General features: G+C 38.5%; 2 protein-coding genes across 3 annotated transcripts; both read left to right on the forward strand.

The window, feature by feature from the left end:
* The first annotated feature begins 8068 nt into the window (after positions 1-8068).
* colec10 (collectin sub-family member 10 (C-type lectin)) lies at positions 8069-16568 on the forward strand. 2 transcript variants are annotated; one of them, XM_036590496.1, is made up of 6 exons: positions 8078-8248; positions 11433-11504; positions 13629-13700; positions 14481-14534; positions 15031-15126; positions 15652-16568. In XM_036590496.1, exons 1-6 carry the CDS (start codon positions 8137-8139, stop codon positions 16032-16034), a joined length of 789 nt encoding a protein of 262 aa, XP_036446389.1. In that variant the 5' UTR covers positions 8078-8136; the 3' UTR covers positions 16035-16568. The 2 variants fall into 2 exon arrangements, with proteins under 2 accessions (XP_036446396.1, XP_036446389.1); XM_036590503.1 differs by lacking the exon at positions 11433-11504 and having other exon boundaries at positions 8069-8248.
* A 1188-nt stretch (positions 16569-17756) lies between these two features.
* Positions 17757-22578, forward strand: mal2 (mal, T cell differentiation protein 2). The gene is made up of 4 exons (XM_036590514.1): positions 17757-18162; positions 18541-18711; positions 19369-19545; positions 21843-22578. Exons 1-4 carry the CDS (start codon positions 18049-18051, stop codon positions 21912-21914), a joined length of 534 nt encoding a protein of 177 aa, XP_036446407.1. The 5' UTR covers positions 17757-18048; the 3' UTR covers positions 21915-22578.
* Positions 22579-27714: the final 5136 nt, after the last annotated feature.

Consider the following 27714-nt stretch of genomic DNA (forward strand, 5'->3'; position numbering starts at 1 on the left):
ATGTGGGAATTAAACTTTAGGAGAACAGCTCTCACTCCTCTGTGCAGTAACAGGGTCTCCACCCTGTTCCCCGTCTGCTGACTCAAGACAGATGCGCAAACACTGGAATGCGGAGATGATAGATAGCACTTGCACTAATCCAGCATACTTCAGTGATGCTGTCGAGCCACGTGCGATGGCACATCACGCCAAGTCATTGCCCATTACCAGAGGGGACTAAACGGATAGAACTACATTAAAGGAATTGGAAAAGGAAACTTTAAGCCTTAACAAATTAGCTTTTCAGTCCAGGCAAGTCACAAACAAAAAGTAATACGATCAGGCTTATACTGCAGTGATTCTATGTTCTTTTGCAAAACATCCTCCAATGCAATTTTGCAGTTCTTAAAAAATCATATTTTTATCTCTTTTTGCAAAAGATAAAAGAAGAGCTGCTTCAGATCCAGGACAAGACACTTAATAAGTAATAAGGACAACAGAGGTGGTGGAAACTGTTCTCAGATAGCATGAAGAAGGAACAGGACTCAAAAAGAGACCCATCTTCCTCTGAACAGAACTGAATAATAAATAAATAAATAAATGAATCCCTGCTGTCTAAAATCTACAAGAGTGGTTCTAAGGTCCTGTTTACCTTAAATAATTTGTTCCCAGGAGAAAGATACATATTCATACTTTTTCATAATCTACTACTTTAAACCAAAACTATAAAATAAAAAGTCTGCAGACAGGAGAGGGTGCGAGGAGTACAGCTTAAAAAAATAACTGCAAAGGATTATGGTACAATTATATATCCTAATTAAAAGTACTGAGAACATACTCTTGAGGATACCACACCAGTGACAAGAGGGATACTGCCCCAGTGACAGTTTAGTACCTTTTTGCTGAATATAATGTTTATATGTGTATAATGTTTAACGTGTGAAAGCAAAACTACACCAGTTTTACCAAGTAATGAACCAAACAGCTGGTTACTAAGGCAAGAATCAAGTGCTGAGAAATTGTGCCATGACTTTTTTTATTTTTTTTTTTTTATTGAGGAACTGATAATGTAACTGATAAGAGGTAATTTGGGAATTACTGTATGCAAAGTGAAAAGAGAATGACTGGAGGCAATCTGAAATTCTGGATGTGACTTTACTTCAAAATGCCCTATGGCTTTTTTGCACTGCAGCATAAACAAATATATGGGGAGGGTGTTTGTTTACTATGTGATACAGTATTCTCGTAGAGCAAAAGAACAAAAATAGACAAAAATTACTCTTATGGCTTGTACTTTCCCACAATAACAATCAAACTGTCTCGTCTCAATGACCTCCACAGTCACAATAAACACAGTGTGAGAGGGCAACATGAGAACATTTCACAGACAGTGAAATCATAAAGTAAGGGGAGCACAGCCCTGATTAGCCCTGCAGGCCACCTTCAAGGGGTTCTCTCTCACACACCATTCTCAGACGTTTTCAGATGCATCGTAAAGCCGCTCCGTGTCCTGCAAGCAATTTGTGGCATGACATTACTTCCAGGCCTATAAATGTCTTCGCTCTTGCGGTGTGAATCACACTGGAGCTCACCAGTGAAATGAAAGGACGACCATTAAACCACATGTAAACAATTAGTCCCAACAATAATAGTTCTGCACAGAGTCAGACTCATACTGTATGCAGGGCCAGCCACAAGCCCGAAGGGTGCCACTCACTAAGTCTGTCAGAATGAAACTCCAGGGAACCAGGGGATGGTTGGAATGTCAATGGCCTGCTTGACAACAAAACGAGAATGACAATGAGACGACAATAACGATGGCCTACTAAACAACAAGAGCCTTTATAGAGTGTTTATGTAGGGTGATCCCGAGATCAGTTGCCGAGACCTAACCACATTTTCCATCGATGAGCAGTGAAAGGATTGAACAGTAAGATACAATTTATGAAGAAACTGTGCTAGGCCAAACCATGCACAGCAGAGGATTTTTCTAACAATGACTCTCAAAAACAACTTTAACTTTTGAATTTTTCATCACATGAAGTGAAACGGACGTAATTACATAAGAGGTTTTCCAAAGGGTCACTAGAGACTGTCGATTGGGGCCAAGACAGCAAACCACAAGGGTCAGTTTCACACAAAGCACAGCTAGCAATTCCACTTGTGATTCATTATAACAGGCCGCAAGAAGAGCAATGGACTGAATAGCAGGTTATGCAAAATCAGACACAAAATATGCATATCGTCGCTGTCCAAAAGAAACCAAGTATCAAATATTTTCATTTTACTCCATCTTTTGAGCACAGGGACTGCTCTTGGCGTTGTGTGAAAATGCCATGATGAATGGACCAACAGAAATGCTCCAAATTTCCTTGGAATAAGATCTTTTTAGATTAACACACATTAAGTTACAGAATGTTTTTCCTTCTTCCATAAAGTTGGCATTGTGGATTTTTGGACAGCGACAATAAGTAGGATCTTTAGTATTAATGGATAATTCAACTACAAACCCATTTCCAAAAAAGCTGAGACAGTATGTGAAATGCTATTAAAAACAGATACCAGTGATTAGTAAATTGTTTAACCTGCATTTAATTGAAAACCACAATTAAACCAATTGACCACAGCCAAAAAAGCACAAAACTGACAGAACCAGAACCAGTTTCAAGAGAGATGGAAAGCCAATGAGTCAAGAGACTGTAAGGAATATACTATCAAAAGACAAGATGAACTGCATGGACATTACGATAAATATTCAGGGACAAGAGGGAGAATATTAAAGGTGCCACAGAATGCATTTATTCAGTACCTTAAATTGTTCTTTGATGTCTACATAGAAGGTATGTGATAAAAAATGTCCAGATGCAGTTTTACATGCCCATTTACAACCCTTTGATTTGGCTCTAGATTGAAACAAGCTGTTTTCCCTTTTTTGGTGGGTGCATGAATAATTTGTTGAGCTCTGCTCAGATTTACTGGTTTACAGTGAGGTACCACAATGGCTCACACAGAAGCAACATGTTGATCTAGACACAGGCAAGAAAATAAAATGAATTTCTGTCTAAATAGGTTGTTATACTATTTAGTTAACAATGTGGTTACTTGGAGCTTGCTAGTAGCTAACGTTACCTACACTTGCTACTTTTTTTCGATCTTGACAACACAAAATAAAGTTGTTAGCTCACTATGAAACTTTCAATTTAAGATGATCTGCTTTCAACTGTCAAAAACTGGATGAAATCACACAGCTTGGCTAGGTACTCACAGGTTGCGGTTGGGATTGTGACACAAAGTTGAAACTTAATATTGTCCAAGGTTCGAGAAACCTTCCAGAGTGGAATGTGCAGAGCAAACCAACAACTTTGAATTAAAGTTGTCTGAGATCCTGCTAAAGATGTGGGAGCTGAAGTTGGCGTTCTATTTGCCAGCTTATTTAACAAATTTTCTGTTCCACCTTAAATGGTTCTGGAGTTACATTCTGGCACCTGTACAAGCTGTAGCACCTAAGGTGAAATTGAACATTCGTTTAAGAAGCTGGCAATTAGGATACAAACTTCAACCTTGTTTAAAAATGAACAGCAGCCATAACCGTTGACAGTTCGGTTCTTTAGGAAGGGTATGAAAAACGCTGACATCCCCTTCACTGTCTGGAACAGTACATTTCTGCACATAGTCTGCCATTTTCATTGCTGTTGCTCCACTGTCACTGTTTCATTATTCACAATACCTGCTGGGCTAGAACGTAGGCTGGCGTATCTAAATTTTGGGGGCTTAAATATTAATGAATCAATATTATTATGTAACAGTTTAGGATTTTGAAACAAGTCTATTTTACCAGCCTCTTTTGCAAATGAGGATATGCATTTGAAGGAGGAGACAGCAGTGTACTCTCACAGTATGTCAGTTCCATGTACCAAACTCTTCTTATTCAACTATGCAATTATATATAACTTTTTACCAGAACAAATTCAACAGTTCAATAAAAAGCTCATCAGAAAAATTTAGTTTGCATGCATCTTTTATTTTCTAATATTTGGTCACATGACCCCTTGCATTAATAACAGCATCAATCCTGTCAGGTAAAAATTATAGCAGTTTCTTGACATTTCATGACGTTTCTTGAACCAGTCATGTACAGACATCCAACAGTTATCATCATTAAATGTGGGAATGTTATGGTCTGCTGGGACATTAAGCGCAAAGCCTGTGGGAAAAATGGCTTAAAATGGACAGAAAGAGACCGGTGTAAGAGACCTCAAGAGATTGGTGGTCCTTACCACAGAGAATTGATGCTGTTATTAAGGCAACTATTAACCAAATATTAAAAAATGTGTGGGGAGCTTATTCATTGATCTAAACATTTGTGTTCTTCTTATTTCGAAGTCCATTTCTGAACTGAAAAAAACACTAACTCTTAAAATAACTCAACATAACTAACGCAACCCGACCGATCAGACACATGCGGTTAAAAAAGACTTCACTGGGGTCCAAGAAAGGCACAGTCGAAAAACAGGCCAAGGTCAAAACCAGAAAAAAACATAAACAGAGATAATCCAAGCAATATCCGAAATAATCCAAAAGGGCAAAGACAAAAAGACAGAGTTTAAAAATACTGAAAACATGTACGGTACACAGATAGAACAAAACAAGAAATAACACTCAGTAGCTATCTTGAAAGATGCGAAGAACTAAGCTAAAAGCCCAGGCTTATATACTAACTACACAGGTAACAATAATCAGACACAGGTGCTACACATCAATACTCGGGCGCGGAAGAACGTTGATTGCTTGGCACTGGTGGTGAGACTGTCAGGTGATTTCCCAGGTAGTCCTGGGAGACTGAGTCCTTGGAGGAGTGAGGTGTGCCAGTCACATGATCCCCAAAGGATTCTGGGATCCTTAGTGAGAGCAGGGTCAGAAGGATGTGTGATACCATGAAATTCTGATTTGTTTTTAAGAGATGATGGTCAAGAATAACGTTTCTCAACGTAAAATAGCAAAGAACTTGGAGATTTCATTGTCCACAGTACATAATATCATGAGAAGATTCAGAGAATCTGGAGACATCTCTGTATGCAAGGGACGAGGCCAAAAAACAGTATTTGCTGGCCGTGATCTTTGGGCCCTTAGATGGCACTGCATTAAAAAACAGACATGATTCTGTAGAGGAAATCACTGCATGGGCTCAGAAACACTTCATAAAACCACTGTCTGTGAACACAGTTCATCGCTGCATCCACAAGTGCAAGTTCAAACTCTAAAACGCAAAGTACAAATCACATATAAACAGGATCCATGAATGCTGTCACCTTCTCTGGGCCGAAGCACATTTAAAATGGACCGAGCGGAAGTGGAAAAGCATCCTGTGGTCCAACGAATCAACATTTGAAATTCTTTTTGGAAATCATGGACACTGTGTCCTCCAGGCTAAAGACCACTTAGCTTGCAATCAGTGCACAGTTCAAAAGCCAGTATTCATGATGGTATGGGGGGGCATTAATGCGCATGGCATGGTTGACGTGCACATCTGTGGAGGCTCCATTAATGCTGAACGATATATACAGGTTTTGCCATTCAGATGACGTCTTTTTCAGAAAAGGCCTTGATTATTTCAGCAAGACAATGTAAAACCACATTCTGCATGTATTACAACAGCATTGCTCTGTATTAAAAGAGTCTGGGTGTAAACTGGCCTGCCTGCAGCCCAGACCTATCACTGAAAACATTTTGCGCATTATGAAATGAAAAATACAACAAAAGAGATCCTGAACTGTTGAGCAGCTGAAATCCTACATCAAACAAGAATGGGAAAACATATCACTTTCAAAATTACAGCAGTTGGTCTCCTCATTTCCCAAACGCTTACAGAGTGTTGTTAAAAGAAGAGGTGATGAAACACAGTGGTAAACATACCCCCGTCTCAACTTTTTTGGAACGCGTCGTTGGCATCAAATTCAAAATGGGCATATATTTTACAAAAAACAAAAAAAAATTCAGTTTCAATATTTGATTTGTTGTCTTTGTACTAATTTCAATGAAATATAGGGTTTAAATGATTTGCACATCATTGCATTTTGTTTTTATTTACATTTTGCACAGCATCCCAATGTTTTTGGAAATGGGGTTGTACAATTTTCTTGTATTTTTCCCCCTAAGGTCCAGTTATGATGTTTGTTTGGGTTCATGCACCACAAACAGTCATTTTCATTTCATTTTTACATGATAATTTTCCAACCTCTCTTCACCCTTTAAAATTAATCAGGCTGTTTTTTTTACTGTGCCTTTAAAACAAATATATACTTTATGCTCTGTTCTTACTGGCTGCCTTGTTTTTGGCTCATTCAAATCTCGAATTTTGATTTTGAGACATTCAGGGGGTCTCTAGTTATGGGGTCCTGGACTCCCCAGTACCCCCTGTATTTCACACCTTACACCTATATAAAGCAGAACTGATAAAATGGACAATGAGTGTAGAAACAAAGAGGTGGAAACGAATTTGCTCCCAGCAGCATTTATTTGTAGCTTTTAGCGTTACATTTCACTTCGCGCCGAGGTGAACCCCCATGAATTGGCAAATCTCGGAAGCGTCAGTCAACAGAAAAAAGAGGGAGAGCTGTGGCATCCTCTTTCTGAAAAAAACTAAACAGAGAAACTGCTCCTCAGTCAACACATCTACAAAAAAACAAAATAGTTAAGCAGCTAACATTAACCATTCACTGAACTAGACATTCTCTCCAAAACCACCCAGTCGATTGACTTCACCTGCTCAGTTTTGAGTCTTTATGCTATAAACTTGACCCACAGCTGCTTGAGTGAACCAGAATTGCTGATGGTGTGTGAAGCTGTTTCAGCTAAGATGACATTAGACTCTGGTGCTGTAATAATAATGGAGTATAATGAACAGCAGCTTAGATAACAACACTACGCACAAAAGTGTAGGCTTACCTGCTCAGATTTGAGCCTTTATTCTTTAAACTTGTGTCAGTGGAGCTTCAAAGAGTTGATCGTCTCTGGTGGTGTGTAAAGCTATTTTAGTCGTCTTGCTAAGCTCACACTAGCTTCCACTTGTACACAAGTACAAAACCAAGTGGCTATGCATTGCCCCACAAATCACCGCTTTTGCTAAAGTACCGTAAAATTCTGTGTTGTCCACTGAAGAATGTGAACTTTATAATATGTTACAATATTTCACACAAATATCTACCCATTTTATCATAATAAGCCACCCAAGAGAAATTAAACATTTAAAATCCACATTGCAGGGAGTCCTACAGTGCCCACTCATGAAAGGTGAGCTCTAAAATTTCAGTAAAACTGCGCTTTGGTTTTATCAAGTTTCTTTGATAGAGCAGTTCCTTTATTTTATTTGATTTCCCCTTCTTCTACTGACAATGAATGTCAGATATACTGCCAGATGGAGTGAGCAAGAAAAATAACTTGCTAGTGAAGTTCTTGCTCTAGTAATTTAGCCAACAAATTATAATGCTGCTTGAATTTGTGATGTGCATGATGTGTTGGTCTACTCACGTATCCTTGGTATGATCGAGATATTTTTAATATGTGGAATCAAACTGGCAGCCCCCTTTACGTTACAATGCTTTTTTGTGCCTTCTGAGAATGATCAATGCAGTACACAAGTGTCATTGTGTACTGATGGTATACTGCACGCAAAGCTGGTCACTGTGGTTTGCATAATAGGCAAAAAACTGGAGAAAATATGCATCAATGGTTTGTGATGACCTTTACTGAAATTCTCCAGCTGTGGATTTGTACCCAAATTGCAAACTTGTCAGTGACAATATAGCCGTGTAAACTTTCAACAAAAAATTAAAAATGTCTACAAGCTTCCTACTTAAAAGAGAACATGTTCAATACAGTGCACAACTTGCTAATTTATTCAGCAATGGCTGTGGCTAATTTCTTTTGATGTTATTTGTTGTACAGAATTGTTCTAATCAGTGTAAAGTCATATGGATGGATACAACTCATCTTCTCCCAAAAAATAATTCTGCTTATAAAGAGTAAATGGAATGTGTGGGTTCTGGACAGTGTTGTTTGACAGCTGGATAGGGATGTGATAAGGTTTGGTAAACACATGCAGAGAAGAGGTTTCACTCTGTCCACTTGACCACAGTGTTGCAGTCTTCAATTAAAGACATGGGTGGAAGAAATTTCAGGAAAAGTATACTACTGCTTCTGGCTCTCTACAACATATCATCAGTTTTTGCCATAGAGGTCTGTTCCAACACTATCCTACCTGGATCAAAAGGTATTCATTTGTTGTTTTATGTTTTTTTTATTAAGTTTTATAGTTAAAGGAAATACGTAAGTTTTGAGATCTGTCTCAGAAGTATGCTAGAGACCGCAAACACTGTCTTATGAAGATTATGAAGATGTGTTAGGAAGATTTGAAGTTTGAAACATCTGGTGTAATACTTCATGCAGATTGTGTCTCTGTAAGAAAAAAGTTCCAAATGAAAAGGTGAGGCAAACAGTAGCACATTTTGGTGTCAAACTAAGCAAACTAAGCTCTTCTAAAAAAACCCAGTGGGTAACCTGTTTGGCACTAATTGAACTGACCCTAGTTTTAAACTGAAATAGTTTAAAACAAACAAAAAACTATGTAAGTTGTCTTGAAAGAGTCTCGTACGCAATTTTCACATTAGTTTGAGACAACTACAAGGGGGGAGGGGCACAGTGTATTTTGTTTTTTGCCAAACAATGTTAAAATTATTTATGGGACATTTATATTATCAATACAACCTACACTCGTAAAGCCACTAAAGAACCCTTTTTGGTTCCCCACAGAACCTTTCAAGGGATTTTCAAGAAGTTTGGGTGTGAAGAACCTTAATGTAAAACAAATATATTGTAAAAGTTCCAGGTAGAACCCTAAAACTAGTGAAGAATCTTTACAGTTTATGAAAGTTTTTTATACCTTTAATTGTTTCTTCACACTCACACATATCATTTAGAAACATGATTTTTAGAGAACTAAAATGGTTCCTCTATGGTATCGCTAAAAACCTTTGGTGGCACACAAGAGACAGCACACATCTCTGCAAGAAATGAAAACACAAACTGTGTTTCCAGCACCTAGTGTTTATTAATTATTCAGTTAAAAGCCGAGTGAGTGTTAATGTTATGCTTTGTCCCATAGGCGGGTTTAACTGCAACAGACCAAGGCGTGGGTTTTAACAGTCACTAAAGTGTCTAGTAAAATAATGCAAAACACAATTAATTCAATGGGCAAAATTAAATGTGCTTCTTGAACCAGATCTTTTCAATCTAAATACATAATATTATTTTTTCAAAATACATATGATTTGTGAAAATAGCTAATATCAGCACAATAAAATAGGAACATACATCTATGGTACATTTTTGATGAAACTGTGCAGAAAAATTGACTGTTAGGAATTTACATAGAGGGGTATGGACTTCCACTTTCTTATTTGAGGTGATTACTTGTATCACTGCATGAAAACAAACCGTAATGTCAGGACACTGTGATTGAGCCTGGGTAGATCTCACTGTATGTTATTTACTTTAAAATAGTGTTATGCTACAGCCATCAAGAGTTGCAATCATTGAGCTTCTGTCTTTGGTCTTCTTAACTAACTAGAGATGCAGCACTGGTCTGCCTCTGGGTGGTGCTGTAGCAAATTACTGCACCCAACTGGTCCTTCATAGCCTAGCAACTGTAATGTGATACCTTGCCCACGAAAAACTGTATATGTGATATTTTTTGTATATATATATTTTGCATATCATGTAAGCAGTAAGCATAGTATGGCACTGTTTTTAAAATAAACTGTCATCTGTTCAAAATAAAGAGATCATTAAATGTAAATGTAAGTGTTAATGTAAAAAGTTGTACAAGATCAAACAGAAAACAAAATAACTGATAAATCGAAAAAGTTTAGAAGAAATGGTTAATATGTTTTTCACTGAAGGGACTTAACATTGTTAAACAAGCATTTTGTTGCCATCAAGAGTGATTATAGTAAAATAGGTCTGAATTCTGTGACTTACACACACAACTCAGTGATCAAAAAGCGCTTATGATGAAAAAAGTTACTTTTATGGTATAAAAACAGTCTGGAAATCTGGAATAAACAACGTTGTTGTGACGAGAACATGACTGAAAGCACATTCTACTCGTGCCTGTTTAACTACCTAAAATATTGGGGCTGGCACACTCAAGTAGTCGTTTGTTATGATGTTTCCGTAGTCAGTTTAGTTGGTTTATTAAATAGATAGCCAAGTTCATATTCTACTGCTAACTTAAGCGTTCCATGTTCAGATTCCGTCCCAAGTAAAATAACTTCGACAGGCGAACATAAATTTCATAAATCTTGCTTCAGTTGCTCAAAGAAAAAGGAGTGGTTGCAAAAGCATGTGGGGGATGTTTAGTCTTTAGGTAACTTTACATGGGTATGACATGATTTCTTACAGAATTATTTTGGCCAGTTTGAGTTAGAGCACACATCTGTATCTCAGCATCTTTAGTACATCTATTGTAAAAAGGGATGTATAGATATGTCAAAAACTGGAATATTTTGATTGCAATGCAAACTATATAAAAGAACATGCATATATACATAAGATTAATTCTAAGAAATATTACTGAACGAATATTTGAGTACTCATTCTGAGATACCAAGGAGTACTTAAAGCCTGTAAAACAGCTAGTAGCTAGGACTACCAATGGGCAATGGACCTTTAAATAAGGGCCATTACATGTAGCAAAGCACTTATGGTTAATGATGACAATGCCCCTAAAAAGTCATTAAAATTACTTAAAAATGCTGTGAAGCTAGTTGCCAAGCTGGGACATTTTATCTACAGCATAAAATACCACAGCCATTGTTGTAAGGCTGTTTAGGCTTTCTTTATTAAAAGAGTTGGTGTTGAATTTAAGGGGGTTGATAACTTGTGGCCTGCTCCGTTACTCCACTCTCGGTCTGCTGTGTACACGGTAGATAGAATCTCGCTTCTTAGTGCTACTGTAGCTGCTCGTATAACAGCTACCCTGCTGGCACATCTCAATAGTCTGCCTGTGTTAGAGTGCCATTCTGTCATTTATAGCTTAGCAGTCTCAGCAAAAGCAATCGTTTGAAACACTAACTCAAGGTTTATGCGGTGAGGCTATTATTCCATTACTTGGAAACGTCACCACCCATGCCAGTTTTGGGGCCTTTACTTTTTCTTTAGCTGCATGGTAGCAGAGCTTGTGTTCAGGCTTCTTGTGGGAACACAAAGGTAATAACCAAACTGATAGAAGGGATCAACTGAAATGGCTTTCCCCTTTGCTCATGCATTTGCTAATGCCTATGAACACAGCATTCTACAAATAGAATAACTGTCTATATTAAACAGCTTTATCTGTTTATATCTGCTTTATAAGCTTGTGGCTCCAGTTGCAGACTTTCCACCTCTTTTCCTGACAGGCGACCAAGGTGAAGTGGGAGATGAAGGCGACGTGGGAAGACTGGGGAAAACCGGGCCCCCTGGACACAGAGGTCCCTGTTACTTTGTTGGTTTGGTTATTAAACCAAGTAAATCATTGAGAGATTAAAGGGAAGCTGGTTCAAGCCAGCTCTGTCTACAAGCTGCCCAAAGTATGCAGCAAAATGAAAAAATCTTTTGATTTGAAAGTCTCGCAGACTAGCCTAATGCATCTAATATATTTACACTGGATTAGAAGTGGCCATGGACTTGGAATAACAGTAGGTACAACATTCAAAATAAAAACCTTAATTTTACATAAATGTCATGTAGAGCCCAAGCTCAGGCTTAATTCCAGTAATTGAGCATTATTATTTGAAATTGTACCATATCATTTTCATTAATTGTGTGAGATATATAATTTTCTTTAACAACATTTATTTGTCCAAAATAATTATTACATAACACCACAAAAAAATGAAAAATGCTTCGCGACAGTGCTAAAATGCTCACGGCCTCTCTCAAATGTTTCTCTTGAATGTACTGACTGAGGTCTGTTGAAAGAGGAAAAAAAAGAAGCTATATACACTAGCCTCCTCTGTGCTTGTCATCTGAGGAAACAGCACTGCTGTGTAGAGCCTGGGCCTGACCTAGAGTCAGTCATTTGATGTGCCTTTGCCCACAGCTTGGGCATCACAGTGAGGTGGATGTCAGGTCACAGTGTGCCAAACCCACTTCTTCCAAAGAGCGAAGTCACGTCAGAGGCAGACAGACGTGTTAATTGCGGCCAAGGGGCCGTGGTGTCGCCATGCCCTCAGGGGTGAAAGTGTTGGCTGCTCTGCGACTGCAGTCTAAAGCAGCAGGCAAACGAAAGACTCCCCCCTCTCTCCTGAACACACCCATATATCGTCAGAGAAAACGTGTAGGGGGGGGGAAACTAAATGCCGGGAAGGGCCCGAAGACGAAATAGAGGAACAGTCGCCTGGTTTTTCACTTACAACCACAGAGAATTAAGGTTCGGCATGCCTGCGTTCAATTTTAAAGTTATTTCTAGTGACGTACCTAAACATGCACATGCAGAAAACAACAGTCATTTCTTTACAGTAAATTTCATTTATGAATCAGCAAACATTTAAAGAGTTTGGCAGAACCAATATGGAATGGAGAGTTCTATATTTCAACTTGAAATAAACCATATAAAATAAACTATGCTGGCTCATTTGTGCAATACATCATAGATTCAAACAGACAAGAGAACAAAAATATAAATGAACGTGATTCCTTAGCATTTGTAATGGTAGCGGTTATTTGTAATAACCATTGAAAACCTGGAACCGCAACTGACGGTTTATCTGGAAAGAAGCAAGGAGAGCAGTTTGGGTTTAAGGTGGTTAACCCATGGGAGAACTCACATTAATCAGCCTTAAACGAGCTCAGGAAATGTTTATCCAGCCCCAAATATGAGTGTTCTTTCCCTTGCCACACAGTTAAAGCAGGAAATGAAATAAGAAATAAACAAAAAAGAGAGAAGTGCTAAAAGCTTTTTCAGTGGGGTGTTTGAAGTCAAATACCTCTCTAAATGTTCAGCTGGTGTCTGAGGTTTTCCCACTGAAGTTTGCCTAGTAATTGAAATATCTGAATGACTGGAGCTACTAGACAGCATCAGGGGACCCTTTATTTTGGAAGAGTGCACATGGAGGAGCATAACAAATAAAAGTGAATCAGGGGTTGCTTTATTTTGGAAAGGTTCACATGGAGGTACTTAACAAATAAATGTGAATCATCACACTATTTACTCAATGTGAATAAATCACAAAATCAACATTGGACAAGGGATACCAAGATTAAGATTGAGTCCTGTCATTCTTTAGACAAAGCACTGAAATGCTCATTACAGACTTCCAGCTGGATATCTGCTTAGGAAATTTGGTCTGAGAGCCTTTTGAACTGTTTTAAAAGCGAAAAACCCAAACCCCTTTACGATTTGGAAAATACTATTGAGTCAGATTTATGCTCCAGACTACTGACACAAAATTATGCAGCTACACACAAAATACAGCAATAAAAAAAATTAAAAATGTCTTGAATTATTGTGCTTTGACAGCGTGCTCCCGTGTACATTGGGACCGTTGTGAGATATTTTTCTGTGGCTTGGACAGGGGTCAGGTTCCTGATAACCCTGTTTTCTCATTTTGCAGGCCTGCCAGGAGAAAATGGAGAGAAGGGGGAGCCTGGCCGGATGGGAAAGATGGGCCCTGCAGGAGAGAGAGGTAAATAAACCGCAATCTGAGGCTGTCCTAATGTGGAATACTGCTCCAGCCTTGGGCGTATTGTTTATGCATCCCTCATTTAGTTTAAGATGCTCCTTCCAGAGCAAAATTACCAATTCTTGATGTTTGTTATAAAAATTCCGATCAAAGACATTTACTTTCCCTGAGTTATCTCTTTTGAGCCAAGATTATCCTCTTCCGTTACATCAGTGGGCAATCTTATCTGGAAAAGGCTATGGGTCTAAGCTTTCCTTCCAGGCAAGGCATAACATACCTGATTTTTGTGAAATAAAGCCTTAGTTGATGACTGATTACTTGGGGTGCTGAGTAAGGCATGTTGGCTTTCTGGCTGGAAGAAAAAGTTAGGCCTAAGTGGGCCTTAATGAAAAGGCTTTGTTTCATCCTCATCAGAGCGACCTAATTAGCCTTGGACAGAGAAGTTTTTTAAAATGTGCTGAGCATATGTTTCATCCAACCAGAGGTCCTTTCATAGATAAACAATCGAATCAAATCGCTTTACCTCATGTCTGATCCAACCTCTGCTCTGTTGGTGAAATCAGACTTGCCCAGAAATACCCATATACAATGCTGCCATCTTGTGGGCATTTCTCATTATGACAAGCCATTCAAACAAAACCAGTAAACTATGAACAATCAGCAACAGGTGTTCTATTAATTCATGCACTCTCCCATGCAATGACTCTTCAGCTGAACATTTTTATTATTGCTGAGAAAGTCAGGCAATCCAGTGAATAATGAGCAAAAATGCTAAATTTACAGGGGAAAAAGGAGCACGAGGAATTGATGGACCTTCAGGCCTAAAGGGCAAAGCAGGTAAATCATTCGGAATGCTACATCTTTCTGATGATCACTCTTTTTCACACACTATGTAACTATTACTACTGTCTGTCTGTATCCTCAAATAATGCTTCATTTTTGTCTGTAAATTACACCCGACATTAATCAGTATTTAAATGCATTCACAAATCACAAATCTGTATTCCTTAGGATTTTTGTTCCTTCCAGCTTTCTTCTTTAGCTTTTAGATGGCATCATTTAAAAAATAATCATACAAAAACAGATTTGAATGTGTTTCCTTGTACTTTCTTACATGCTATCAGCAACCTTTCTTGGTAATTTCTTCCTCAGCTGTATTCACTCATGAGGCCGGAGTCACTGATGACTGCTAGTTATATACTAATATTACAACAACAACATCCTCACTTATCATAAAGTTATACTTCATCCTTGACGTACGACAAAGTGCAGTTACAGATGTTTCTGTTTTAGTTTCAATGAAGCGTTATTCCTTATGCTTTGACCGAAACAGGGACTACCTGCGACTGCGGGAGGTACAGGAAGGTCGTTGGACAGATGGACATCAACATTAGCAGACTGAAAAATGCTGTCAAGTTTGTGAAAAATGGTAAGGCTCCACTGATGATTCTGCATTAATACCAAAGCAGGGCAGGATTTTGCCTCCTTTGATGACATTCTTGCTGTGTAAATGGTAGTAAGCAATGCAAAACACAACTCAGAATAATAATGAACTTCCTGTCCTCAAATGCAGTTTGGTTTCCTCATATATTCACCCTCTACTTTATTAGAAACACCTACTTTGTACTTGTAAACACCCACCAAGCACTCATTGACCATTTAGGGTCAACATACATTATAGGTCCTTTATATAAATTTAGCTTGTTTTCATGTACAATTTGTCAGCCACCTCATTCATCACTAGCCAGTTTGTTTCTGACCAAAACGCCACTGCTGACCACATATTACTTGAACAGTGGATCATTCTCAACACAGAAGTGACACCAACATGGCAGAGAAACACTGCTGGTGTTTTCACATAACAAGCCTTACTTTCTCAAAGGCTGATACAATGACTTCTTAAGCAATTCACGTACAACGATTTCTTAAGCAATTCATTATTATTTTCATGCAGTCATTCTGGGCATTAAGGAGACAGAAGAGAAGTTATATCTGCTAGTGAAGGAGGCACGGAAGTACCGTGACGCTCTCATGAACTGCAAGCTGCGAGGTGGGACATTGGCTATGCCCAAAAGCATGGACACCAACACACTGCTGACCAGCTATGTCAGCGAGGCCGGCCTAACTCATGTGTTCATCGGCCTGCAGCCAGCAGAGGCTGGTGGAGGATATGCATATGCTGATGGCAGCCCCCTAAGAAACTCCTCAGTGTGGGGTCTGGAGGTGCCATCAGAGTTCAGCAGCAACAGCTGTGTGCAGATGGGATCCAATGGGGCTTGGAGTCAAGTGGAGTGTGATATCGCCAAGTATTTCATATGCGAGTTTTCAAAAAAATAAGAAGGTACCTACAAAAAAGGTTTGGAGATGTATATACTTGCAAGCTGGATGTTGTATACGCTTTCAAGCTCTTGCTTTTACAGTGGAATCGCTACCAAGGTGATACAGCAGAATTGCTACAGATTTACTTCTGAGTTTATATGAACGTAATATTACTGCAAACCTTATTGAGAAGTTTGTGCCATATCTGCATTTCTAAATTTAATTAAAAATTGTCATTCCCAGAGATGGGTTCCATGTACCAAGGTCTATGTACGTATACTTTTAAGTATTTTAAGTAGTATTTTTTCGCTCACAGACTTTTCACATGCAGTTCTCAATTTGTTTTTGTGTTTCAGTTTCTATGCCGATATATGTACAAAGAAATTTTACTTTATCCACCTGTGAAGATGCCATGAGCTGTGCTGCTGAGTGATAGATGCCCACAAAAGTGAAAATTTAAAAGATCATGTACATATACACATACGTTTCTCTTTTTATTGATCTAAACAAAAATAAAATGACCAACATGAATGGCCGTGATTTACATTTGAAGTATAAAGTCAAAAAATGTCTCTCTTACTCTTGGGTGGTCATATGGTGGTCATAGCTCCTTTCTGAATAATTTTGATGACAGAATAGTAAAAGACTGCAGTTTCTTACGGTGTTTACCTTCTTGGAAAATGGAAGGCCATTTTAGAATTGGCTGTCCTCTTGGCCATGTGGTTCTCTCTTTACAACGGAGAAAATATTGAATAATAGCTTTCACAACACATTCATTCAGTCATTTGGTTTATCTGTACTCTATAGATCTATCTAAAATATCTTAGTTGGGCCAAATGTTAATGGTCCTACTGCTTTTGCACTACGGTTTTATTTTTTTCAGGGATCTGAGAGACATTTTTGTTATAAACACAACATCTTTGATGAGGTTATATTAGAGCTGGATCAAAGTGGACAGGTAAATGACTTACTGTTTTAATTCATTTACTAGTTCACTTATTTGTTCCCTCATTTATATTCATTCATTCGTCAGAGTCTAAATGTCTGTCTTGATAAGATCAGGGCTGATAAAGTTCTTCCTCAAGGACTTCATATCAAATGAACAAAGTGTATTTCTGCCAACAATGTTGCAGCATGTATATATATATCTGTATATTTATATATATATATATATATATATATATATATATATATATATGTATATATGTATGTATGTATGTATCCACACACACACACACACACACACCTGTCTGTGTGTGTGTGTGTGTGTGTGTGTGTGTGTATGTGTGTTGTGCAAAGGGTCACTGACACATGGGTAAGTTAAACCCCACATCTAGGCAATCATTAATGACCCTACACTGCCACTGGCAAATATCCAAATTTTCTTAACCTCAGTGTTCTCACCTATGTTCTACATGCTATCACCTCCTATAGCTATCAATGCCCATAGTTCCTCAAAATCCCTTAAACTGAGAGAATCATTAGTGTATAATTCACCGACTCACTTAGACTACAGATTTACTAGTGTAGTGTAGATCCCTCAGTTAACCATTACATATTAAACATTACAATTCAAAACCTCTGCATACACTAGGCCTAGTAGGCTAAGCAGAGCTTAAAGAAACAACCTTCATCACCAACAGGGACTTCAATATAACTTCAATCCATTCTTTATCTCCTTGGAATGCCTTAATCTAATATTTACTCAGGACCAGTTGGCCAGAGACTTCTTAGTTAATTATTAACTTGTGGCGACAGAGCTAGGCTGCTGGTTAAAAAACAAAAGGAAAAAAATAAAAGAAACAAAAGAACACAGAGAAATCAGACTTTTAGTGAGCAAAAAGTGCAAGTCTAAGAAAGAAAGCAACAAAGACACACCGCAGATCGCTGCTCTGAGATGGCGGTTTGTCCTCTACAGTGTTTGACTCTGAATGGGAGTGGCCGCACACCTGTCAGACCGGTTCGCGACACATGAATCCCAGGGACTTCTCCTACACTTTTGTTCTTTGTTAAGCTACTGAACCGCAAAGAGATGGCAGAAGCAACAAATCCAGACGCTACCTCTATCCCAGCGCCGACTATATCCTTACCACTTGGGCTGGACATTCTAAGAACATACTCGGGTGCTCTGATTTCCCTGGAAATTGTAAGTGCGTATTAACATTCCCTCATGCTTGCAGGTTAATATATAATGTATGATGTCTTACTAAACATTGGATATTGCCTGAAAAGAATAAAAGTGCTGGAAAAGTTTTCTTTCTAACATGTAAATGTTGCTTGGTGTGAGGAGGAAACGCAAGAAAAAGCAATCATCTTTCAGTTGCATCTATTCTAAATTCCAAATAAGCCCAGGTATAAAAATACCACCATACTGAACGTTTTTGTGTTCAGCATTTTACTAGGGTCATTTTCAGGCAGAAGACGTCTAAACATCTCAAAATTCACAGCATTCTTTCTTGATGAATGGGCGGCCGATCAGAATACTAATAGGCCATTTTGTGCTTCTTCTGTTCTGTCCCGTTAGGTTTTCGGGGGGTTAGTATGGATCCTAGTGGCATCATCTAACGTGCCCGTGCCGTTGCTGCAGGGCTGGGTGATGTTTGTGTCTGTAACCATGTTTGTCTGCTCCTCCACATACCTCGCCCTGTTTCTGCTGGGCTTTGCGGATAAAATCAACACTGACTGGAATTTCATGGTGAGTATTTTGAACTTCCTTTTACATGAGTGTCCATCTCCCATTGCTAAGGTTGCACACTGGCAATAATTCCCTTAATGGGAACGTGGAGTTCTATAGGCCTCAGAAGGGAACTTCTAAATGGAGTTTCAAGGAAAATACCAGTCCAATAACATTGTGATGAATGCTCATGAAGGCAGTGGCACAGTTACTTGGAACAGATTCAACACTGAGTGAAGACTGGCTCTCGGGATCCTATTCAACCAGCGTACTGTTGGCTGAGTTCCTTAAACCTGACATAGAGCTCTGTACACAGTGAAACTACAGTGGCAGTGTCCAAAAGGCGTGCCTGTCCTCATTTCTGGCCCTGGTCCCAGCCCTGCTGCTGAGTAATGTCTGCTTTATGAGCATGATTAATGTGCATGGCTTAACAGTTCCACGCGTATTAGTGCCATGTCCATCTTATGTCCATATTCCTTAATGATTAATTACTTGAGAGGCAAAGTAGCCTTGAGGACATGCAATTATGTTCTGTTTGACAACATTAAATAAATAAAGTCCTACAATTAACAACAAAACACATGGTTTCTTACACCACATACACTGCCTACTTCCAAATTTCTGTATTTTTATGCTTTTGCTGTAACTCTGAACAAATGTGTGTTGTGTTTATTTCAGGATATGATGTATCACTTCATTGCATTGCTCTTCTATTTCGCTGCATTTGTACTTGAGGCTGCCACTACATCTGCATATGCAGGACAAGTGGGAAACACAACTTGCATATCCAGGCCAAGTACAAATATCATTACATTCCTGGATTTTCGACAATACAGTATTAATGTGGTAGCGACGGTAAGTTGACATCTATTTTGTTCTTTTAATCTTTTTGTTCTCTCTAATCTTTCATCTCTAAACTGTTTAAGAAATATCTTTATAACTGTTTCTATAAGCATACAGTAACAGTTTTATAGTAATAAGACAGGAACCACCGAATAGTATCAAGCAATAAGCATGAACATTTTAGCTTGAGACTGAGGTGGTATGCTTGCAGGCATTGGGTAGTGGGCAAACCTCTGGACAACGCATTGTTTAGAATATTGCAACCAAGGATGGAAGATTTTTATGCACTATGCGCTTAAGCACTGGGCGGTCCTGTTCTGTGAGCTTGTGTGGCCTACTGCTTTCTGGCTGAGCTGTGGTGTCTCATTTCCACTTTATACTAACAGCAGACATGGTTGGCCAGGCCAGATCTAGCAGGGCAGAAATTTGACAAGCTGACTTGTTGGAAAAGTTGCATCCTGTGACAGTGAGATGTTGAAAGTTACTGAGATCTTCAGTATTACTGATTCTACTGCCAATGTTTGTGTATGGTGCTTGCGTGACAGCGTTCTTGATTTTATGCACCTGTTAGCAATTATAATACATCCAGTCAGAGCAACTAGGTTTCACTCTTATGTTTAACAGCTCATAATTGTCTTTATAAGAGAACTCACATGTCTCCTGCACAACGCAACCCGGCAGATGATCTTGACTAAGACACCAAAGCTGTCTACCCTGTGCCAGTATCAGATTATCCTACAAAAAATACTTTCACTGTGTGCATGTGGAAGACGTAGGCCATCATGATGAAGAAAAGTCATCCTGCCTTACATAAACAAGAGAAACTGTTTAGTGCATTATGTCAGCATGGAAGACTGCCAGGCCAAAATGACAAAGATTTGACTGTGATGTTTTCATTTAGGTTTCATTTCCATATAAATTTCATAGTGTGCTAGGACTAGTCACACATTTTATCATTTTAATATCCTGTGTAATAATACAATAATAGTTGCTCCTTTGTGTATGGCTAAACATCCACACCCTGAGTTTCAGTAAGTGACTCGCTAAGTGAAGAACCAGTTTTTTTGAAGATCACTACTTTGAGTTTGTGCAGGAGCAAATTTTGTATGTGCCTATACATTTTACAACAATGCCAAGAGGAGAGGTGTATGCATCCATACATGCTATGCCCTGTTTGGAACAATACCTAACTGTAAAACAATATGATATTGTCTGACCTTGGCCTACACTTAGGTTGATTCTGAAGGGTTGTAGTAGTTTCCTAGGAACAGCATTCTGCTGTTTTAGCCTTTCTTAAGTAATCATTGAGTTTCCAAGTGGCTCACAAATGACCAATTTACTGTTAATTGGGGGGTGTCTGCGTTAACCATTGCCTAAAGCAGTGAGCAGCAGAAACCTGAGCATCTCAAATTAAAATCTGTTTTAAAACTGACTTTAAAAAATGAGATTTCATTGCATTAACATTATTACTATTGCTATACAGAACTCTTGAACTATATATTGTGCTAGTAGTTAGGGTCAAAATGTGATGTCTGACTATACATTTGTCTGCCACTAATGACAAATGAAAATTAAAAACAGTAAAACTATTGATAGCCACCAAGGCTGGATTCAAGGTGAAATACCTAGCGCCTTTCTTTACTTTGTATCTGTAGCTTAGGACACCAAAGTTATGACTCATCCATGTTTGTTATATGGAACTAACACTGCAGTGTGTTATATTTATTATGTAAACATATTGGCTTCCAAAAAACTGGGCTGGCTAGTATGAACCAGCATTCAGACTGTAGTTCCTTTTGAAAAATGAGTCATGGAATACACTCACCATCCACATTACTAGAAAAACCTTTTTGTACTTCCACCGGACTGCTTTATGAGGTCCACCTACATTAAGTGTACAAGTACAGACTGCAGCTCATCTGTAGTCATACTGATGAAAGGGTCAGCCACCCTCTAGCCCACGCATTACTGGTCAGTTTCTGCCCATCGGATATTATTTGAGGGGGGATCATTCTCAACACATCAGTGTCACTGCTGAGTGTCATCCACCAACCAAAAGTGTCCATTCAATTGTATTTTTGTGGAAAGAAACTGATTAGAGAAAAACTAGAGTATGGCTAACGGATATTGAACCATGAGTTCTATATAGAACCATTTCATGCTTAAATGGTTCTTTGCATGGTAAAACAGTCATTCAGATTGATGGAATGTCAGTGAGTATATAGTCTAAATACTGTAGACTGTGATATGAGTCTCTAACTATGCGATGACTTGGCCTAAGTAACTGTGTGGTGTGTTTTTCTTCACAGATATTTGCATTTATAGTAACTGTTTGCTACGGCTGCAGCATGTTCATGGGTTTCAAAAGGTGGAGAAAATGATGTATAGAGATAGGAAGAGAGAAGCAGAGCAATAATTTCCACCATCACTTCAAGCATCAGCAGTACTGTCACGGGCAACACAAAGGCTTGATGACGTTTACACCATTTCCTATCCTGTCATTGTTTTTATGATCAGGACCCAAAACAGCCCTTATTATTTTTTTAGTGTTATTAGTATTTGGTTATCTGAGATAAAGACATGTCTGTATATCCTTAAAATGAGTTTCAACTTACACAAACAGGTAATCTTGTACTGCATTTGACTTTATAAAGTTAGATGTTCAATGTTGTCTTTCCTTTGTCAATAATACCTTATTTGAACTCTAATATTTAAATATTCAAATAATTCAAATATTCAAATATTTTGAAGACATTTTGTTACGACAGCAAACATTTTTTTTTTCCACAGCATTATGTTTTGTTTTAAAGAATATTTGCAACTCATCAGATGGGCATACTAGTATTATATGTTATTGTATTTCTCTTGCACCATAGAGAGAGAGTAAATCTTTTGGTCTGTCTAGTATATTTAGAACGTGTATTTCCCCTCTTTAAATCATGACACTACATTTAAGTATTTTTTCCACTTACATGCTATAATCTGTCATTGAATGACTCATTTTGTATGACCTGAATAAACAGACATTTTTCATCAACCTGCCAATATTGTTTTGGTTTTCCTTCAATCTTCAAATAATGACAAAAAATAAAGCTATAAAACACCTTTTACTTGAAAGCTAGGGCAAGTTTGTGACATTCCAATACTTTAGGCCAACGTGGGTGGTTTCCATGCCTATGCAGCAATGATGACAACAATATTTATGTGCATAGAAATCCATATAACAATTTGTGGCAGTGGTATAGTGATAAATCATTTCTTATTTCTGAGTTACCAGTTTAGTTTGGGAACACCGCCACACAGACTGCTCTACTTTTGATCTAAAGTCTTACACTTAAGTGCTTGCAATTTGTTTAGCCAACAATGGCTCAGCTTTTTCAAGACTGTTGGAAAATCACCATAGGTGGCTCCTCAAGAAGCTGCTTGAGAGACTGCTAAGAGTGTGTAAAGCTGCAACAAGGCAAATCCTACTTTGGAAAATGTGAAATGAAAGACAAGTTTGATTTGTTTAACACTTTTTTGGTCCGTGTAGAATTCCATATGCATTTTTTCATAATTTTGATATCTTTATTGTTCTTCTAACAACAAGAAAAAAAAACCCTCTGATTGATGTGTCCAAACTGGTTTTAAATTAAGCCGCTCAGCGAAAGTGGCTCTGTGTAATAGACTGCATTTGGATTTTACCAAGGTAACACTGTTTAAAAAGCTCAGAAATTGCAAACCTTTGTTGAAGACGTTATTATTTCATCCTTAAGTTGAGCACTGCTTATCTCTGAATTAAGCAGCCCTTTCCATGTAATACAGGTGCGAAGGCTTACCAGTAGAGGGTAAACTTTGATAAGGGACAAAAGGCCTTCATTAATCAAACCGAACAGATATTTATTCATCTGAGGGTTTAAAACATTTGCCTAGCTTTATACCGTTAACTGTAACAGTTGATGCACTTCAGCAATGTTGTTAAAATCTTTTAAATGCACATTTTTATATCCAAAATTACATATTCATGTAACAACAAACTAAGAATTATGCAGTTAAAGGTTCTGCTGACCATCTCATCTGGCAGATTGTGTGGCTCCGGTGCCTCAAATATTCCACCCAGGACACAGAACTGACTGCTTTCCCCAGCTCTCCAAATATGAAAATCAGAAAATGCAAATGGGACCCATCACTGCCAAGTAACATCAGTACAGCTACAAGCGACATAATTATCGTTTCGTGCTGTGGTTACATTTCCTTTATACAAATCCATCAAATCATTCATTGATTTTGGCCTGGAGCTCTCCATTTCAGCAGGGAGCCTCCACCAAAACAAAGACGGGCCACCATTTTGTGTGTCTTTGCAAATCAGGCGGAATGGCCAAGAACATCAGAGGCTTTTCTGGGCTGGGTTGATTTATGTACAATGCGGCACCAGAACATTCTCAGAATAGCACCAATAAATCTAAGGGCCACCTCTCCCTTTTTTCACCACGCCAGTAAACTGAGTAAACAGTAAAAAAGAGAGCACTATAAATTGTGACCCTCCAAACCACACTTCCACTGTGCGTAGAAACGTTTTTGAGCCTCTCCTTGGAGAAAGACACATTCCAGTTTTATTCATGTGGAAGAAAATGACTTTAACAACTGTGACCATTCCCATCGTTCAGGTGCAACATTCTATGTACTGGTGTTATTGCTCATTACAGTCCAGCTACGTCCAAAGATCCAGGATGTACATTCACAAAACTCTCCTGAATGGTATGGCATATTTAGGACCAGTTTTCCAACTTTCTGCTCTCATCATCATCACTATGCCCTCACTATGCCTTTATGGCCCAAACATTATGGTGCCTTGAAATGGAAATGCCTTTAAAATAAGCGATGGACAATGAGTGTCACTACACTAAGTTGCTCATTGCAGGTTTACTGCACTGGAGAGAAGGCCTAATCTCCAAGACCAAAGGACATAAATAATATGAAGAGTTTTGTTCCAAAATGCATTAGAGACCACTTTCAAGAAATTTCTTTTTTATATACATGGTTGGGAGTGGGCTTTACACATACAAGAAATATTAAGGCTACAGTGCCCTCCATAATGTTTGGGAAGGCATTTTTTTTTCATTTGCTTCTGTACATCACAGTTTTACATTTGTTCTCAAACAATTCACATGGGATGAAACTGCACATACCAAGGTTTTAAAAAAGTTTAGTTTTGTCATGTAGAAATTATAGCACTTTTTATACATAGCCCTCAACCCATCTCAAGGCACCATAATGTTTGGGACATAGCTGTGGTACTTACAGTAAATTAGTCATGTTAAATACTTTATTGCATATCCTTCGCATGCTATGATTGCTTGAAGACAGACACCAGATGTTGAGGGTCTTCTCTAGTGATGTTCTGACAGGCTTGTACTGCAACCAGTGTAATTTTGTTGTCCTGGCAGTATGTCCGTCTTGCTGTAGGATGAAGTGCCGTCCAGTTTGGAGGCATTTTCCTTAAACTGATAAGATGATTCTATACACTTCAGAATTTCTTTTTCCTACTGCCATCAGCAACTATATCATAAAGGAAGCTATAGCCATATAGGCTGAGGCCATAATACCCCCACCACCACGGTTTACAGATAAGGTGGTATGCTTTGGAACTTGGACAGTTCCTTTTTGCTTCCATATTTCGCTCCTGCCATCGCTCTGATCTAAGTTAATCTTGGTCTCATCTGTCCACTAGACCTACTTCACAGAACTCTGTAGGCTGTTTTAAGTACTTTTTTAGCAAACTGTAACCTGGCCATCTTTTTTATGGCTAAATAGTGGTGTGCATCTTGTGCAGCCTCTGCATTTCTGCTCATGAAGTCTTCTGCAGACAGTAGTCACCGACAAATCCACAGTTGCCTCCTGAGAGCTTATGGTTATTAAGCTCACCAGTTCTCACGTTCTTCTTAAGAATGTTTCTAAACAGTTGATTTTGGTATGCCTAAGCACTGGCAATTGTCTGATACTGTTTTATTCTTGTTTCTCAGCCTTACAATGGCTTCCTTGACTTTCATTGGCAAAATTATGGTCCTAATGTTGACAAACAGCAAAAAACAGACTCCAGAGGTGATTAAAATAATCAAGACCAGATGCTGAAGGCTCTCTTACACCAATGAAGCAATTAAACTGACACCTAAGTTAATTACACAGTTTGTATTGGTCATCCTCTAGCTCTTCATCAGTGATCACAGGACACTGCTGGCTGGATTTTTGGTTGGTGGACTATTCTCAGTCCAGCAGCGACACTGAGGTGTTCAAAAACTCCAGCAGCACTGCTGTGTCTGATCCACTCAGACCAGCACAACACACACTAACACACCACCACCACATCAGTGTCATGGCAGTGCTGAGAATGATCCACCACCCAAATAATATCTGTTCTGTGGTGGTCCATGGGGGTCCTGACCATTGAAAAACAGGGTGAAAGGAGGCTGACAAAGTATGCAGAGAAACAGATGGGCTACAGTCTGTAATTGTAGAACTACAAAGTGCACCTATACAGTAAGTGGAGCTAATAACATGGACAATGAGCATAGAAACAAGGAGGTACTTAATGAAGTGGCCGCTCCATTGCATTTAGTCCTGTATTTATAGTTACTATACAATACCTACTTCATTCAATTAAATCAGGTGTGCTCGTGATGGAATTTAACAAATTCATGCACTGGCTGGAGTACATCAAGAAACAAGAAATTCTTCTTTTTATGTTTCATTTTGTTTATTGTAATGTTATGTAGCATTTTTCATGGCTCGACTGATGCACATGAACAACACATTCAGTAAAGTAAATGATGCGTAAACTCAGAGGAGACTCAATAGCTACATGATCCAACCTTCCATTTACAAAACTATCCATTGCTTTGTAAGAATATTTAAGTGAATACACACACAACAAAATAAATGCAATGAGTAGGTTTACAGAGGCTTAGCAGACTAAAAATGCTAGAGTTAGTCCCGAGTTATAGGCATAAAGTGCATAAAATTAATCATTTTTCTGAAACAAAACAATGAATCTGCAAATCAGAAACTATTTAAGCCCAGTCCTTACTTTTCATCTTCTTTTTATTTCATTATTTAAAAAAATACATAAATCATCAAAACTTGCTTGATCACAAAGAAAGATTAATCTTTCATTTTGTTTCACTAAGAACATCTAAGCTTTTCCTCTATAATCTGCACTCTGTTGAACAAAAGTGTAAACCAATACTGACATCAATAGCACACATTAAATATTCCTGTTGTATTATAGACACCAATAAAAGAACCATTGTATTCCTCAGAGAACATCAGAAACTCTTGCATGGGCCCTCCAAAACAGCTCATGCTCATGACATACAGGTGTTAAATATTGAACTAGATTTAAAACAGTACAGGGAAAATGTATGTCTGCTAATGTGTTATCAAATATAATCAATATCTGTCATCAATGAGAGGTGAAGGAGGGGGGCTGGACAGAGCTCTGAGGATACAAAAGCCTTCTTTTCAGAAAAACAGTACAACAGAGAGCTGTTCAAACAGAAATAAAGTAGGGCACCTCCTGAACAAAAATGTTGGAATGTGAGTCACACCTTTGTGATGCAAACAACGCACAGTCTGATCTGAATCCCACTTATCTAAGGTAACAGGGTACAGAGGAGCCTGGTTGGAAATGAATGTGGAGCAAATTCCAGAGCACTGCTCTTTAGTCTTGAGGGGCAGCCATGCCAGCATGTAAAAGGAAGAATGTGAACCTAGGAAACAGAGTTGTCTGTTGTTCCACAAGAGCAAACACTCTGCAGGCAGGACACTAGCCCAAGTGCAGAGCAAAGAGAGAAAGAGGGTGCTGCTAGGAACCAGGCCTCTAACATAATAGGATATGCAAGACCAGCAATAGCAACATGGCTGCAATTTATCCAAATATTTCTGCATTGCTTTTCTAAACTCCAAGTCTGTTCCAAGACTTCATTAGGAAACCTTAATAGGTTAGCAACTTCACCCATAAGCCAGAAGAGCAGCTCTAAATGCACAAAAAGATGTTTGCATATCACACTGCCTCTGCATTATTGACAAGAGGGGCTGCATAACACACATTTTAATTATTATTTTAGTCGTTATTATTTAACTAATAGTAGTGTCCCATTTAAGGACCATAACCATAACGATAGAATTTAGCAACAGATTTTCCAT

Source organism: Colossoma macropomum, unplaced genomic scaffold (genome assembly GCF_904425465.1).
Source record: "Colossoma macropomum unplaced genomic scaffold, Colossoma_macropomum, whole genome shotgun sequence".
NCBI lineage: Eukaryota > Metazoa > Chordata > Actinopteri > Characiformes > Serrasalmidae > Colossoma > Colossoma macropomum.